Source organism: Vicia villosa, linkage group LG4, assembly GCF_029867415.1.
Source record: "Vicia villosa cultivar HV-30 ecotype Madison, WI linkage group LG4, Vvil1.0, whole genome shotgun sequence".
Classification (NCBI taxonomy): Eukaryota; Viridiplantae; Streptophyta; class Magnoliopsida; order Fabales; family Fabaceae; genus Vicia; species Vicia villosa.
Genome location: NC_081183.1, coordinates 193,654,967 through 193,672,610, shown reverse-complemented (window position 1 = coordinate 193,672,610; position 17,644 = coordinate 193,654,967). Strand labels below are relative to the sequence as shown.

Sequence of the window (17,644 nt, the reverse complement as noted above, 5' to 3'; positions counted from 1 at the left end):
GGTTAATTCCAAGGCGTTGTGATAAGGATTTTACCCGAAAATAGCCGTTACTCTGTCCGATTTTCGTCAGAATTTTAATGTGCTTAATGCAAAGTGGTGCTAAAGACAATAAGTTCATCTAGATCCCCAAGTGATAATTTGTTGGTTTAGTATTGATATTCCAAAGGATGGGAAATCTACCTTGACTCTTAATGTCAAGTGTTGGATTCTTATTTCGGTTAGACCGTTTCTTTCCTTAGCTTTTATTTTGTGCATTAGGATAGCCTCTTCATCTCCTCCCCTTCTTAGATTTTCAAAATCTTCTCCCTTTTTTAAAATCTTCTTATGTTTGTAATCTCTTTTAAAACCTTTTCTTTAAAAATATATTTTGCCCTTAGTGGCCTTTTCTCCAAAAGCTTCGACACGATTAATTGTTGTAGTGAGTCGCGATACCCCACGATTTTGAAATTGATTGATATATTGAGATCTTTTCCGCGTGAGAGAGCTAGTGCCATACTCGTTGATTTCCATCCGAGTTGGAGCCCTTCTTTCATTTGCGACGCAAAGAACTCATTTGTTCGCATGATCAAGATCAATGGCTGAGTATTTTTTCTCCAACGACGATAAAGTGTTTATCCCTTTTAAAAATTGTTTTTCCCTTTTAAACGGAACTACATTAGCTCTGACTTCTTCATTGCACTGAGGAGGTATGTAGGCACAAGGCTTAATGTTTTGCCGAGCTTATTTTAAAAATAAAAACAAAACTCCTTTTTTAGCACACACGACACAGATTTTCAAAAAGGTTCCTGTGGAGTACCACAGATATGAGGGGTGCTTAAAACATTTCCCTTGTATAATCAACGCCTGTACCTAAGATCTCTTTTTATTTTAAAATCAAGCTTTGAGTTTTTTCGTTCTTTTCCCTTTTTCTTTGGAAATAATAAAGCGCGGTGGCGACTTTCACTAAAATATTGATTCGAGTCAACTTAATGGCTTCGTTCTCAGATTTTCCCCGCTACATTTACGGAGCAGGATTAATTTTTATATGAAGTTTTGTGAAGATGTGACATCCTTTCTTTGTTTTACGTTTATTTATTTATTAAAGATTATTCTTGAAAATCGTGGGGTTTTATTAGGATGTTACAAGGAACTTCTTTGAAAGGTCCAACATAAGTTATTGCCTCAAGGGGTGGCAAGGACCTTCGTAGAGAAGTCCATCATAAGCTATCGCCTCGAGGGGCGACAAGGACCATCCCAAGAATTCCAACACAAGAAGCTTCTTTTAAATAGGGAATATCCCTTATGGAAACAAAATACTTAAAAAATTATTCAGGAATACATAAGCATGGTACTTATTGGAAAATTATAAATAATTCCTACTATAATAATGTTAAAGATGGAGAGTGTTCCTGGTCTTAGGAAAAAATCACCTTTCTAGTTCCTGCAACTTGTATACTGATTAGGGGATTTTTGATAAATTATAAGCTTCTTTGAATATCAACTCACGTGTACTAGTATAATACAACAGTAGTTGATCATAATTATTGTAATTATGAATAGTAATATGTTGAGCTTAAACATAGTTAAGGGATAATTCTTGATAATTGATTATGGTTACACTTAATTGTTTATGTCAATGAAGTATTTACCTTTATATTTTAGGAGATGATGGGTATGAATAAAATTACTTAGAGCTTCAGTTAAAGGATCCCCATTTTCAAGTATCAATCTAAAACTTGATCTTGTCCCTACTACCAAACAACAACCTATTTTTATCAAAGATGGTATGCACATTCTTAATGTCATGCAAATAATGGAATCAATGTGATACTTAATTGGACCTTTGTTAGTGGTCAATCTATCTCTAAGAAATATTTTCCAGTGGTTAGAGGAGGTAATAGGATCCTGAAAAAACTTCACGAAGGTTGCAACATCTATCTTCCTGAAGACCTGATACTCGGACTTCACTCATTAAGAGGGGGTAAAACCCTTTTGCTTCCTATTAATAGTAATAGACAGCTTAGCAAATTTTCAAGCAGATAACTTAACAACAAGTACAAAATACGCCGTTGCCGTGGATCGAACCCAGGTCACCCGCGTGACAGGCGGGAATACTTACCACTATACTACAACGACCCACTTGTTAAAAGTTCCAAACTTTAACTACTTATAAACCAAAAAATGTTTAACTTTAAATTGTTTCTTTATGGATAGAATTAAAAATTTTCAAGTGGGGAAAATATAATTAACTTTTAGTGTGCTCTTTGAGACTTAAATTTTTCTTTATTTAAAATTGGAGCAGCGTTCCCACCCCAAGTCTATCCCTATAAAATATTTCGATGGTGCAAGTTAGAATAGATTTCGACCAATAGAAACCATCGACTATGAATACAAGGGAGGTGATCCTATCAACAAAATGGTAAACCTCGCGATATATATGAGAAATAAAAATAAAATATATTTATGGTGGTGTTATTGCAAATGATAAATCTATTTCGAAGATGCGTGCAAAGAAAAATGGTGTTAAATTTGAAACCTAAATTTACAAATTCGGACCAATATCTAACCACAAAAGAGTGCAAACTTTATTAAAATCATATTCAATGACCATCACAACACCAATAAACTCACTATTAAATTAAGCAGTGTAACGAATTTTTAAACTGTACATTCCAAAATACTAGCTTATTGACCACTAAAGATACCACCGCAAGAAAAATGAGTCGAAGAACCTCTACTTCCAGCGTTATTATAACATTTAATCAAGTAAATTCTAGGTGGTTTTCAAATAATCCCCTTGATATTGGGAACTATAGAAGGTTGACCATTAACCCAAAAGATTTTAAGTTTTAATACTGAGTCATAGATAAAGAAAAGTAGCACGAAAAGGATTATGCTAATTAAGTAATCACTAAAAACTATCATGTTAATGGAACAATTTTCATGAATGTTCTTTCCTTATAACCTATTTTTTACCTATAAAACAAAATATTGTTGACCACACTACTGAAAACAATAAAAAAAATGAAAAGATTGCATTGATTAGACTTTTTTTGACAAGATAGTTAAGGGATAATTCTTGATAATTGATTATGGTAACACTTAATTGTTTATGTCAATGAAGAATTTACCTTTATCTTTTAGACTTGTGCTTTGGCAAATGCTCAAAATAAAGAGGATGAAACAATTGGCAATACTAATATGGATGATTTGTCCAAGCCATTTCAAACTATTTTGGTCAATATTGAAATAAATCATGACTAGAAGCATAGGCAAATTGGCAAAAATTTAATTTAGAAACCATGTGAATACCCATAGATGAGGGGCTCGCAGATGTGGGGACTTTATGATGTGTGAGCCTCCAAATGCGTAATGATTTAGAGGGAGAAATGAATTAATTCCAAATAACTTTATCCAATGAATCTCTTGACCGATGATGTTTATAAAATTATAAGCTTCTTTGAATATCAACTCACATGTACTAGTATAATACAACAGTAGTTGATCATAATTATTGTAATTATGAATAGTAATATGTTGAGCTTAAACATAGTTAAGGGATAATTCTTGATAATTGATTGTGTTTACACTTAATTGTTTATGTCAATGAAGTATTTACCTTTATATTTTAGGAGATGATGAGTATGAATAAAATTACTTAGAGCTTCAGTTAAAGGATCCCCATTTTCAAGTATCAATCTAAAACTTGATCTTGTCCCTACTACCAAACAACAACCTATTTTTATCAAAGATGGTATGCACATTCTTAATGTCATGCAAATAATGGAATCAATGTGATAATTAATTGGACCTTTGTTCGTGGTCAATCTATCTCTAGGAAATCTTTTCCAGTGGTTAGAGGAGGTAATAGGCTCCTGAAAAAACTTAACGAAGGTTGCATCATCTATCTTCTTGAAGACCTGATACTCGGACTTCACTCATTAAGAGGGGGTAAAACCCTTTTGCTTCCTATTACTGATATCACCTTTTAAAAACATTTTTGGTCCAATTATAAATTTTCTTAATAAGTTTAACATGTCAAGCATACACCATAAAGTTATAGCCAAGCATGATTTCAAAATGAGTTTTAATTTAATTGAGATCTAATAGTAATAGAGACAGCTTAGCAAATTTTCAAGCAGATAACTTAACTTTAATTATTTCAATAATGTGGTATAGATTATAAAGCTTTGGGCTTACATATTAATAATTGGAATGCCAAGTTAATGAACGGAATGTTACCCAGAGGGAAGAAATTAATATCAGAGATAGTGGAAAACTTATATAAATAAATTACATTCAAGTATTAATAATTTGGCCATAAATCTCAATGTAATTGTTGAATAAGTTGCGCAAGTTTGAATAGTTGAATTTCATTCCTCCACAGAAAATCGACACGTCGTCGTTATAAATCAATATGAATGGAAGAAAGGTGCCTCTGGGACCTCTGATGAGTTAGACATTGCTCTCATTCAAAAGTTTTGATATTCCTCTACTAAAAACCTCTTCTACCGGACATAAAAGAGGATGAGACAAGGGATTACCTTGTATCACACTCTAGTTAAATAACCTTAAAAAATATTCACGTCCAACACCAAAAATGATAAGTGTTGGTATTTTATTTTCACACACAATATTGGGGGGAAATTGTCCATTTTTGGTCTGAGAAACACCTTTTTAAAATTATAATATGTATTGAGACCAAAGTTAAAGTTATAATAATATATGAAATTCGAAAACCAAATATTTTAATTTGACAATAAGGAACTAAAATATCGTTTAAGGTAACATAATGACATAAAAAATGTCTTTTTGCTGTTACACTTATTTTTATTGTTATATGTTAATGTGGAATTTTATCAAGAAAGATGGTGTTGCAATCATAAAAAAATCAATCAACATTTTTTAACAAGATTAACAATATCATTTCAACTAGAAAAAGTGAAATAATTTTGTAAATTATGGTACTAACATTTGTCATTAAATGAAATTAAAAACAAGTACAAAATACGCCGTTGCCGGGGATCGAACCCGGGTCACCCGCGTGACAGGCGGGAATACTTACCACTATACTACAACGACCCACTTGTTAAAAGTTCCAAACTTTAACTACTTATAAACTAAAAAATGTTTAACTTTAAATTGATTCTTTATGGATAGAATTAAAAAATTTCAAGTGGGGAAAATATAATTAACTTTTAGTGTGCTCTTTGAGACTTAAATTTTTCTCTATTTAAAATTGGAGCAGCGTTCCCACCCCAAGTCTATCCCTATAAAATATTTCGATGGTGCAAGTTAGAATAGAGTTCGACCAATAGAAACCATCGGCTATGAATACAAGGGAGGTGATCCTATCAACAAAATGGTAAACCTCGCGATATATATGAGAAATAAAAATAAAATATATTTATGGTGGTGTTAATGCAATTGAGAAATCTATTTCGAAGATGCGTGCAAAGAAAAATGGTGTTAAATTTGAAAGCTAAATTTACAAATTGGGACCAATATCTAACCACAAAAGAGTGCAAACTTTATTAAAATCATATTCAAAGACCATCACAACACCAATAAACTCACTATTAAATTAAGCAGTGTAACGAATTTTTAAACTGTACATTCCAAAATACTAGCATATTGACCACTAAAGATACCACCGCAAGAAAAATGAGTCGAAGAACCTCTACTTCCAGCGTTATTATAACATTTAATCAAGTAAATTCTAGGTGGTTTTCAAATAATCCCCTTGATATTGGGAACTATAGAAGGTTGACCATTAACCCAAAAGATTTTAAGTTTTAATACTGAGTCATAGATAAAGAAAAGTAGCACGAAAAGGATTATGCTAATTAAGTAATCACTAAAAACTATCATGTTAATGGAACAATTTTCATGAATGTTCTTTCCTTATAACCTATTTTTTACCTATAAAACAAAATATTGTTGACCACACTACTGAAAACAATAAAAAAAATGAAAAGATTGCATTGATTAGACTTTTTTTGACAAGATAGTTAAGGGATAATTCTTGATAATTGATTATGGTAACACTTAATTGTTTATGTCAATGAAGAATTTACCTTTATCTTTTAGACTTGTGCTTTGGCAAATGCTCAAAATAAAGAGGATGAAACAATTGGCAATACTAATATGGATGATTTGTCCAAGCCATTTCAAACTATTTTGGTCAATATTGAAATAAATCATGACTAGAAGCATAGGCAAATTGGCAAAAATTTAATTTAGAAACCATGTGAATACCCATAGATGAGGGGCTCGCAGATGTGGGGACTTTATGATGTGTGAGCCTCCAAATGCGTAATGATTTAGAGGGAGAAATGAATTAATTCCAAATAACTTTATCCAATGAATCTCTTGACCGATGATGTTTATAAAATTATAAGCTTCTTTGAATATCAACTCACATGTACTAGTATAATACAACAGTAGTTGATCATAATTGTTGTAATTATGAATAGTAATATGTTGAGCTTAAACATAGTTAAGGGATAATTCTTGATAATTGATTGTGTTTACACTTAATTGTTTATGTCAATGAAGTATTTACCTTTATATTTTAGGAGATGATGAGTATGAATAAAATTACTTAGAGCTTCAGTTAAAGGATCCCCATTTTCAAGTATCAATCTAAAACTTGATCTTGTCCCTACTACCAAACAACAACCTATTTTTATCAAAGATGGTATGCACATTCTTAATGTCATGCAAATAATGGAATCAATGTGATAATTAATTGGACCTTTGTTCGTGGTCAATCTATCTCTAGGAAATCTTTTCCAGTGGTTAGAGGAGGTAATAGGCTCCTGAAAAAACTTAACGAAGGTTGCCTCATCTATCTTCTTGAAGACCTGATACTCGGACTTCACTCATTAAGAGGGGGTAAAACCCTTTTGCTTCCTATTACTGATATCACCTTTTAAAAACATTTTTGGTCCAATTATAAATTTTCTTAATAAGTTTAACATGTCAAGCATACACCATAAAGTTATAGCCAAGCATGATTTCAAAATGAGTTTTAATTTAATTGAGATCTAATAGTAATAGAGACAGCTTAGCAAATTTTCAAGCAGATAACTTAACTTTAATTATTTCAATAATGTGGTATAGATTATAAAGCTTTGGGCTTACATATTAATAATTGGAATGCCAAGTTAATGAACGGAATGTTACCCAGAGGGAAGAAATTAATATCAGAGATAGTGGAAAACTTATATAAATAAATTACATTCAAGTATTAATAATTTGGCCATAAATCTCAATGTAATTGTTGAATAAGTTGCGCAAGTTTGAATAGTTGAATTTCATTCCTCCACAGAAAATCGACACGTCGTCGTTATAAATCAATATGAATGGAAGAAAGGTGCCTCTGGGACCTCTGATGAGTTAGACATTGCTCTCATTCAAAAGTTTTGATATTCCTCTACTAAAAACCTCTTCTACCGGACATAAAAGAGGATGAGACAAGGGATTACCTTGTCTCACACTCTAGTTAAATAACCTTAAAAAATATTCACGTCCAACACCAAAAATGATAAGTGTTGGTATTTTATTTTCACACACAATATTGGGGGGAAATTGTCCATTTTTGGTCTGAGAAACACCTTTTTAAAATTATAATATGTATTGAGACCAAAGTTAAAGTTATAATAATATATGAAATTCGAAAACCAAATATTTTAATTTGACAATAAGGAACTAAAATATCGTTTAAGGTAACATAATGAAATAAAAAATGTCTTTTTGCTGTTACACTTATTTTTATTGTTATATGTTAATGTGGAATTTTATCAAGAAAGATGGTGTTGCAATCATAAAAAAATCAATCAACATTTTACAAAATACGCCGTTGCCGGGAATCGAACCCGGGTCACCCGCGTGACAGGCGGGAATACTTACCACTATACTACAACGACCCACTTGTTAAAAGTTCCAAACTTTAACTACTTATAAACTAAAAAATGTTTAACTTTAAATTGATTCTTTATGGATAGAATTAAAAAATTTCAAGTGGGGAAAATATAATTAACTTTTAGTGTGCTCTTTGAGACTTAAATTTTTCTCTATTTAAAATTGGAGCAGCGTTCCCACCCCAAGTCTATCCCTATAAAATATTTCGATGGTGCAAGTTAGAATAGAGTTCGACCAATAGAAACCATCGGCTATGAATACAAGGGAGGTGATCCTATCAACAAAATGGTAAACCTCGCGATATATATGAGAAATAAAAATAAAATATATTTATGGTGGTGTTAATGCAATTGAGAAATCTATTTCGAAGATGCGTGCAAAGAAAAATGGTGTTAAATTTGAAACCTAAATTTACAAATTGGGACCAATATCTAACCACAAAAGAGTGCAAACTTTATTAAAATCATATTCAAAGACCATCACAACACCAATAAACTCACTATTAAATTAAGCAGTGTAACGAATTTTTAAACTGTACATTCCAAAATACTAGCATATTGACCACTAAAGATACCACCGCAAGAAAAATGAGTCGAAGAACCTCTACTTCCAGCGTTATTATAACATTTAATCAAGTAAATTCTAGGTGGTTTTCAAATAATCCCCTTGATATTGGGAACTATAGAAGGTTGACCATTAACCCAAAAGATTTTAAGTTTTAATACTGAGTCATAGATAAAGAAAAGTAGCACGAAAAGGATTATGCTAATTAAGTAATCACTAAAAACTATCATGTTAATGGAACAATTTTCATGAATGTTCTTTCCTTATAACCTATTTTTTACCTATAAAACAAAATATTGTTGACCACACTACTGAAAACAATAAAAAAAATGAAAAGATTGCATTGATTAGACTTTTTTTGACAAGATAGTTAAGGGATAATTCTTGATAATTGATTATGGTAACACTTAATTGTTTATGTCAATGAAGAATTTACCTTTATCTTTTAGACTTGTGCTTTGGCAAATGCTCAAAATAAAGAGGATGAAACAATTGGCAATACTAATATGGATGATTTGTCCAAGCCATTTCAAACTATTTTGGTCAATATTGAAATAAATCATGACTAGAAGCATAGGCAAATTGGCAAAAATTTAATTTAGAAACCATGTGAATACCCATAGATGAGGGGCTCGCAGATGTGGGGACTTTATGATGTGTGAGCCTCCAAATGCGTAATGATTTAGAGGGAGAAATGAATTAATTCCAAATAACTTTATCCAATGAATCTCTTGACCGATGATGTTTATAAAATTATAAGCTTCTTTGAATATCAACTCACATGTACTAGTATAATACAACAGTAGTTGATCATAATTATTGTAATTATGAATAGTAATATGTTGAGCTTAAACATAGTTAAGGGATAATTCTTGATAATTGATTGTGTTTACACTTAATTGTTTATGTCAATGAAGTATTTACCTTTATATTTTAGGAGATGATGAGTATGAATAAAATTACTTAGAGCTTCAGTTAAAGGATCCCCATTTTCAAGTATCAATCTAAAACTTGATCTTGTCCCTACTACCAAACAACAACCTATTTTTATCAAAGATGGTATGCACATTCTTAATGTCATGCAAATAATGGAATCAATGTGATAATTAATTGGACCTTAGTTCGTGGTCAATCTATCTCTAGGAAATCTTTTCCAGTGGTTAGAGGAGGTAATAGGCTCCTGAAAAAACTTAACGAAGGTTGCCTCATCTATCTTCCTGAAGACCTGATACTCGGACTTCACTCATTAAGAGGGGGTAAAACCCTTTTGCTTCCTATTACTGATATCACCTTTTAAAATCATTTTTGGTCCAATTATAAATTTTCTTAATAAGTTTAACATGTCAAGCATACACCATAAAGTTATAGCCAAGCATGATTTCAAAATGAGTTTTAATTTAATTGAGATCTAATAGTAATAGAGACAGCTTAGCAAATTTTCAAGCAGATAACTTAACTTTAATTATTTCAATAATGTGGTATAGATTATAAAGCTTTGGGCTTACATATTAATAATTGGAATGCCAAGTTAATGAACGGAATGTTACCCAGAGGGAAGAAATTAATATCAGAGATAATGGAAAACTTATATAAATAAATTACATTCAAGTATTAATAATTTGGCCATAAATCTCAATGTAATTGTTGAATAAGTTGCGCAAGTTTGAATAGTTGAATTTCATTCCTCCACAGAAAATCGACACGTCGTCGTTATAAATCAATATGAATGGAAGAAAGGTGCCTCTGGGACCTCTGATGAGTTAGACATTGCTCTCATTCAAAAGTTTTGATATTCCTCTACTAAAAACCTCTTCTACCGGACATAAAAGAGGATGAGACAAGGGATTACCTTGTCTCACACTCTAGTTAAATAACCTTAAAAAATATTCACGTCCAACACCAAAAATGATAAGTGTTGGTATTTTATTTTCACACACAATATTGGGGGGAAATTGTCCATTTTTGGTCTGAGAAACACCTTTTTAAAATTATAATATGTATTGAGACCAAAGTTAAAGTTATAATAATATATGAAATTCGAAAACCAAATATTTTAATTTGACAATAAGGAACTAAAATATCGTTTAAGGTAACATAATGAAATAAAAAATGTCTTTTTGCTGTTACACTTATTTTTATTGTTATATGTTAATGTGGAATTTTATCAAGAAAGATGGTGTTGCAATCATAAAAAAATCAATCAACATTTTTTAACAAGATTAACAATATCATTTCAACTAGAAAAAGTGAAATAATTTTGTAAATTATGGTACTAACATTTGTCATTAAATGAAATTAAAAACAAGTACAAAATACGCCGTTGCCGGGGATCGAACCCGGGTCACCCGCGTGACAGGCGGGAATACTTACCACTATACTACAACGACCCACTTGTTAAAAGTTCCAAACTTTAACTACTTATAAACTAAAAAATGTTTAACTTTAAATTGATTCTTTATGGATAGAATTAAAAAATTTCAAGTGGGGAAAATATAATTAACTTTTAGTGTGCTCTTTGAGACTTAAATTTTTCTCTATTTAAAATTGGAGCAGCGTTCCCACCCCAAGTCTATCCCTATAAAATATTTCGATGGTGCAAGTTAGAATAGAGTTCGACCAATAGAAACCATCGGCTATGAATACAAGGGAGGTGATCCTATCAACAAAATGGTAAACCTCGCGATATATATGAGAAATAAAAATAAAATATATTTATGGTGGTGTTAATGCAATTGAGAAATCTATTTCGAAGATGCGTGCAAAGAAAAATGGTGTTAAATTTGAAAGCTAAATTTACAAATTGGGACCAATATCTAACCACAAAAGAGTGCAAACTTTATTAAAATCATATTCAAAGACCATCACAACACCAATAAACTCACTATTAAATTAAGCAGTGTAACGAATTTTTAAACTGTACATTCCAAAATACTAGCATATTGACCACTAAAGATACCACCGCAAGAAAAATGAGTCGAAGAACCTCTACTTCCAGCGTTATTATAACATTTAATCAAGTAAATTCTAGGTGGTTTTCAAATAATCCCCTTGATATTGGGAACTATAGAAGGTTGACCATTAACCCAAAAGATTTTAAGTTTTAATACTGAGTCATAGATAAAGAAAAGTAGCACGAAAAGGATTATGCTAATTAAGTAATCACTAAAAACTATCATGTTAATGGAACAATTTTCATGAATGTTCTTTCCTTATAACCTATTTTTTACCTATAAAACAAAATATTGTTGACCACACTACTGAAAACAATAAAAAAAAATGAAAAGATTGCATTGATTAGACTTTTTTTGACAAGATAGTTAAGGGATAATTCTTGATAATTGATTATGGTAACACTTAATTGTTTATGTCAATGAAGAATTTACCTTTATCTTTTAGACTTGTGCTTTGGCAAATGCTCAAAATAAAGAGGATGAAACAATTGGCAATACTAATATGGATGATTTGTCCAAGCCATTTCAAACTATTTTGGTCAATATTGAAATAAATCATGACTAGAAGCATAGGCAAATTGGCAAAAATTTAATTTAGAAACCATGTGAATACCCATAGATGAGGGGCTCGCAGATGTGGGGACTTTATGATGTGTGAGCCTCCAAATGCGTAATGATTTAGAGGGAGAAATGAATTAATTCCAAATAACTTTATCCAATGAATCTCTTGACCGATGATGTTTATAAAATTATAAGCTTCTTTGAATATCAACTCACATGTACTAGTATAATACAACAGTAGTTGATCATAATTATTGTAATTATGAATAGTAATATGTTGAGCTTAAACATAGTTAAGGGATAATTCTTGATAATTGATTGTGTTTACACTTAATTGTTTATGTCAATGAAGTATTTACCTTTGTATTTTAGGAGATGATGAGTATGAATAAAATTACTTAGAGCTTCAGTTAAAGGATCCCCATTTTCAAGTATCAATCTAAAACTTGATCTTGTCCCTACTACCAAACAACAACCTATTTTTATCAAAGATGGTATGCACATTCTTAATGTCATGCAAATAATGGAATCAATGTGATAATTAATTGGACCTTTGTTCGTGGTCAATCTATCTCTAGGAAATCTTTTCCAGTGGTTAGAGGAGGTAATAGGCTCCTGAAAAAACTTAACAAAGGTTGCCTCATCTATCTTCCTGAAGACCTGATACTCGGACTTCACTCATTAAGAGGGGGTAAAACCCTTTTGCTTCCTATTACTGATATCACCTTTTAAAAACATTTTTGGTCCAATTATAAATTTTCTTAATAAGTTTAACATGTCAAGCATACACCATAAAGTTATAGCCAAGCATGATTTCAAAATGAGTTTTAATTTAATTGAGATCTAATAGTAATAGAGACAGCTTAGCAAATTTTCAAGCAGATAACTTAACTTTAATTATTTCAATAATGTGGTATAGATTATAAAGCTTTGGGCTTACATATTAATAATTGGAATGCCAAGTTAATGAACGGAATGTTACCCAGAGGGAAGAAATTAATATCAGAGATAGTGGAAAACTTACATAAATAAATTACATTCAAGTATTAATAATTTGGCCATAAATCTCAATGTAATTGTTGAATAAGTTGCGCAAGTTTGAATAGTTGAATTTCATTCCTCCACAGAAAATCGACACGTCGTCGTTATAAATCAATATGAATGGAAGAAAGGTGCCTCTGGGACCTCTGATGAGTTAGACATTGCTCTCATTCAAAAGTTTTGATATTCCTCTACTAAAAACCTCTTCTACCGGACATAAAAGAGGATGAGACAAGGGATTACCTTGTCTCACACTCTAGTTAAATAACCTTAAAAAATATTCACGTCCAACACCAAAAATGATAAGTGTTGGTATTTTATTTTCACACACAATATTGGGGGGAAATTGTCCATTTTTGGTCTGAGAAACACCTTTTTAAAATTATAATATGTATTGAGACCAAAGTTAAAGTTATAATAATATATGAAATTCGAAAACCAAATATTTTAATTTGACAATAAGGAACTAAAATATCGTTTAAGGTAACATAATGAAATAAAAAATGTCTTTTTGCTGTTACACTTATTTTTATTGTTATATGTTAATGTGGAATTTTATCAAGAAAGATGGTGTTGCAATCATAAAAAAATCAATCAACATTTTTTAACAAGATTAACAATATCATTTCAACTAGAAAAAGTGAAATAATTTTGTAAATTATGGTACTAACATTTGTCATTAAATGAAATTAAAAACAAGTACAAAATACGCCGTTGCCGGGGATCGAACCCGGGTCACCCGCGTGACAGGCGGGAATACTTACCACTATACTACAACGACCCACTTGTTAAAAGTTCCAAACTTTAACTACTTATAAACTAAAAAATGTTTAACTTTAAATTGATTCTTTATGGATAGAATTAAAAAATTTCAAGTGGAGAAAATATAATTAACTTTTAGTGTGCTCTTTGAGACTTAAATTTTTCTCTATTTAAAATTGGAGCAGCGTTCCCACCCCAAGTCTATCCCTATAAAATATTTCGATGGTGCAAGTTAGAATAGAGTTCGACCAATAGAAACCATCGGCTATGAATACAAGGGAGGTGATCCTATCAACAAAATGGTAAACCTCGCGATATATATGAGAAATAAAAATAAAATATATTTATGGTGGTTTTAATGCAATTGAGAAATCTATTTCGAAGATGCGTGCAAAGAAAAATGGTGTTAAATTTGAATGCTAAATTTACAAATTGGGACCAATATCTAACCACAAAAGAGTGCAAACTTTATTAAAATCATATTCAAAGACCATCACAACACCAATAAACTCACTATTAAATTAAGCAGTGTAACGAATTTTTAAACTGTACATTCCAAAATACTAGCATATTGACCACTAAAGATACCACCGCAAGAAAAATGAGTCGAAGAACCTCTACTTCCAGCGTTATTATAACATTTAATCAAGTAAATTCTAGGTGGTTTTCAAATAATCCCCTTGATATTGGGAACTATTGAAGGTTGACCATTAACCCAAAAGATTTTAAGTTTTAATACTGAGTCATAGATAAAGAAAAGTAGCACGAAAAGGATTATGCTATTTTAGGCGGGGCAAGAACTCCACGGAGCGGGAGATATTTACGCCACCCCTGTTCCCGAAATACCTTCGGGAAGACTTTGTTCCCCATCCTGTCCCCGCAGAAGAAAATTTCCTCATCTTTAAGACCCCAAACGAAGTTGACATCCCAAATCCGAACAACTCCATACATCACCCTCAGGTCCACTTCAGACCAAATACACACAAATATCAATAAATGAAATAGCTAGTAACAGCTCAAACAAACTTACCAAACTAACAATAACAACAATAACATACTAACTAACTATCAGTTAAAATTTTGATTGGGTCTAATAACGTATACTTCAATGCTATTGACTTATTTGGTTTCATATTTTTATCATTTCCACTTCAAACTTAATCAATTATATGAAGCTTCATAATTCAGATTTATATATATATACTATATATGTTATCTTTTCCAACAACCAAAAAGGGAATGAAGAAAAGCCGGATTGTATCATGACAGTAGAAGCAGGCAGTAGAAAGCAGCAGCTTAATCATTCTATATGATATAATAATCGATTAACCATCAGTTCTCGAATAAAATACAACATGGTCCAATCAGTAAGGTAAGACCTAATGTGAACAAAAATATGATAACACTAATTCCTTCATAACCAGATTCAAGTGGCTGTATATTTTAATACACACATTCTTTATATGAAAAGAATTTCCAGAATATTCTTAATCTATGACGTAAACCCAAAACTTGGTCAATTAAATTTAAATATATAAAATCCAATTATATAATCCATTTGCAAAACACAACTAACAGACCAAGATACTAGAATCTGTGGGCCTATACAATGAACATCATAGTATAATATAATGATTTAGACTATGTCTTTTTAACTTCTCACACGCTATTCTGATATATTAATGCTTAGTCTAATGTTTTGATGCATTATTCTCTGATATAGTCACTACTTAAGTTTCATTTTCATGAAGAAAAATAACTTCACCATGAATCATTTTGTGTTTAACTTCATTTTCTTCATACTGAACATTTTTCTTTCATTAAAAACCAAGGCACAACAGAATTACTCAGGAAATTCGATATTCACCTGCGAGAATAGCGATGATACGGGACCTTCGCCCGCATTTCTTTACACCTGCAATGGCTTCAACAAATCCTGCATGGCTTTTCTGAGCTTCAGATCCAAAACTCCTTATAACTCCGTCAACGCGATTTCCAACCTCACGTCATCAAACCCGAAAGAGCTCGCCCGAATCAATGGTGCCACTTTGCTGACAGTTTTCCCGCCTGGTAAAGAGGTTATTGTTCCTGTGAACTGCTCTTGTTTAACCAATAATTATTATCAAGCTGAAACGAAATATGTATTGGGTCAAAACCCGACATATTTCACAGTAGCAAACGATACGTTCCAGGGTTTGACGACATGTGATTCTCTGATGCGTGCGAATCCATATGGGGTACTTGATTTGCATCCAGGAATGGAGTTACAGGTTCTACTTCGATGCGCTTGTCCAACATATCATCAGAAAACAAATGGCACCAAGTATTTACTCACATACTCGGTAACCTGGGGGGATAACATTTCAAATATTGCTACTAGATTCAATGTAACAGAAGGTAATCTAATTGATGCTAATGGTTTTTCCTCGCAAACTCAAGTACTTTATCCATTCACAACTGTTCTGATTCCTTTTCCAAGTGAACCGGGGAGTCCAACAACCATAGTTGCTAATGATCCCCCAATCCCTCAAGATTGCAGCCTCAAAAAGTGCAAGTCAAAGAAAAAAACACTCCCCATTGCTTTAACCACCTCGGTGCTGGTTCTGTGTGCCTTCTTGTTTGTGCTGGTTCTGTTTTTGCTAAGAAAGAGATCAGTAGGGTTGTCTAAGCGACGTGCGCGAGGTGAGAAAAAAACGGAGGTGTTTTCAGAAGAGATTCGTGAGGAAATAGCGATCATTGAACATCTCTCCAAAGTGTATAGGTTTGAGGAAATAAAAGAGGCAACTGAGAATTTTAGTTCAAAGAATAGAATCGAAGGTTCTTTATTCCGCGGTGTATTCAACAATGGCAAGGAAGTTTTGGCTGTTAAAAGAATGAGAGGAGATGTTTCTAAAGAGGTCAATTTGCTGAAAAGGATCAATCATTTCAACCTGATAAAGCTGCAGGGTTACTGTGAAAACAAAGCTTGCATCTATCTTGTTTATGAATACATGGAAAATGGATCTTTAAGGGAATGGCTTAGCAAGAATAGTTCTGTAGAGCACCAAAGTTGGGGAAGGAGGATACAGATTGCTGTGGATATTGCCAATGGACTTCAATATCTTCACAACTTCACAGAACCTAGCTATGTACACAAGGACATAAACAGTGGAAACATTCTACTAAACAAGGATTTAAGAGCCAAGATAGCAAAATTTGCACTTGTTGAAGAATCAGAGAGTATGGTTACTTCTGATTGTCCCACATCACATGTTGTAGGATCGGCCGGTTATTTAGCTCCCGAGTATCTGGAAGCAGGAGTAGTCAGTACCAAAATGGATGTCTATGCCTTTGGAGTGGTGCTGTTGGAATTGATCACTGGCAAAGATTCTGTTACCCTACAAGACGGAAGAGAAGTAATGCTTTACGAAATCATAGAAAGTATAATTGGCGAAGAGAATGAAGAAGAGAAAGTGAGTTTGTTTATTGATCCTTGCCTCATTGAAAGCTGTAGGAAAGCAAGTGCACTGCAGCTAGTTAAACTGGGTCTAGCCTGTTTGACCCAAGAACCAGAAAGCAGACCAAACATTGAAGAGGTAGTCTCCAATTTAATGAAAATACAGGCAAATGATATGCAACAAAGTATAGCACCCATTATCAGTAACAACCTAAGCCTGGAGAGGTGAAATGATAGAGTTTTGGCTAACTGATATGTTGATTTTGCTGTTTTTTTGTTGTTGACAAAGTGTTGCTATTGTAGTTATTTTGTATACATTATACATATTTTATACTCCAATGACATTGGTTCTTTTTTATATCAGTCAGTATTATTTATTTTTTTTCAAAAATAGCATCCTGTTTTCCGATATTAGTATAATATG

General features: G+C 32.1%; 1 protein-coding gene and 4 non-coding genes across 5 annotated transcripts; 1 reads left to right on the top strand and 4 right to left on the bottom strand.

Moving 5' to 3' along the window:
* Positions 1-4,989: 4,989 nt before the first annotated feature.
* TRNAD-GUC (transfer RNA aspartic acid (anticodon GUC)) lies at positions 4,990-5,061 on the bottom strand. The gene has a single exon. It is a non-coding gene; the product is annotated as a tRNA-Asp (tRNA).
* Positions 5,062-7,838: 2,777 nt separating this feature from the next.
* TRNAD-GUC (transfer RNA aspartic acid (anticodon GUC)) lies at positions 7,839-7,910 on the bottom strand. Its single transcript has one exon. It is a non-coding gene; the product is annotated as a tRNA-Asp (tRNA).
* A 2,874-nt stretch (positions 7,911-10,784) lies between these two features.
* TRNAD-GUC (transfer RNA aspartic acid (anticodon GUC)) lies at positions 10,785-10,856 on the bottom strand. The gene has a single exon. It is a non-coding gene; the product is annotated as a tRNA-Asp (tRNA).
* Positions 10,857-13,731: 2,875 nt separating this feature from the next.
* Positions 13,732-13,803, bottom strand: TRNAD-GUC (transfer RNA aspartic acid (anticodon GUC)). The gene has a single exon. It is a non-coding gene; the product is annotated as a tRNA-Asp (tRNA).
* A 1,658-nt stretch (positions 13,804-15,461) lies between these two features.
* On the top strand, positions 15,462-17,580 carry LOC131596572 (lysM domain receptor-like kinase 4). Its single transcript, XM_058869269.1, has one exon. The coding sequence runs from the start codon at positions 15,530-15,532 to the stop codon at positions 17,447-17,449; it is 1,920 nt and encodes a 639-aa protein (XP_058725252.1). The 5' UTR covers positions 15,462-15,529; the 3' UTR covers positions 17,450-17,580.
* Positions 17,581-17,644: the final 64 nt, after the last annotated feature.

Coding starts and splice junctions, on each gene's coding strand:
- LOC131596572 (XM_058869269.1), top strand. CDS start 15,530: ATGAAGAAAAATAACTTCACCATGAATCATTTTGTGTTTAACTTCATT.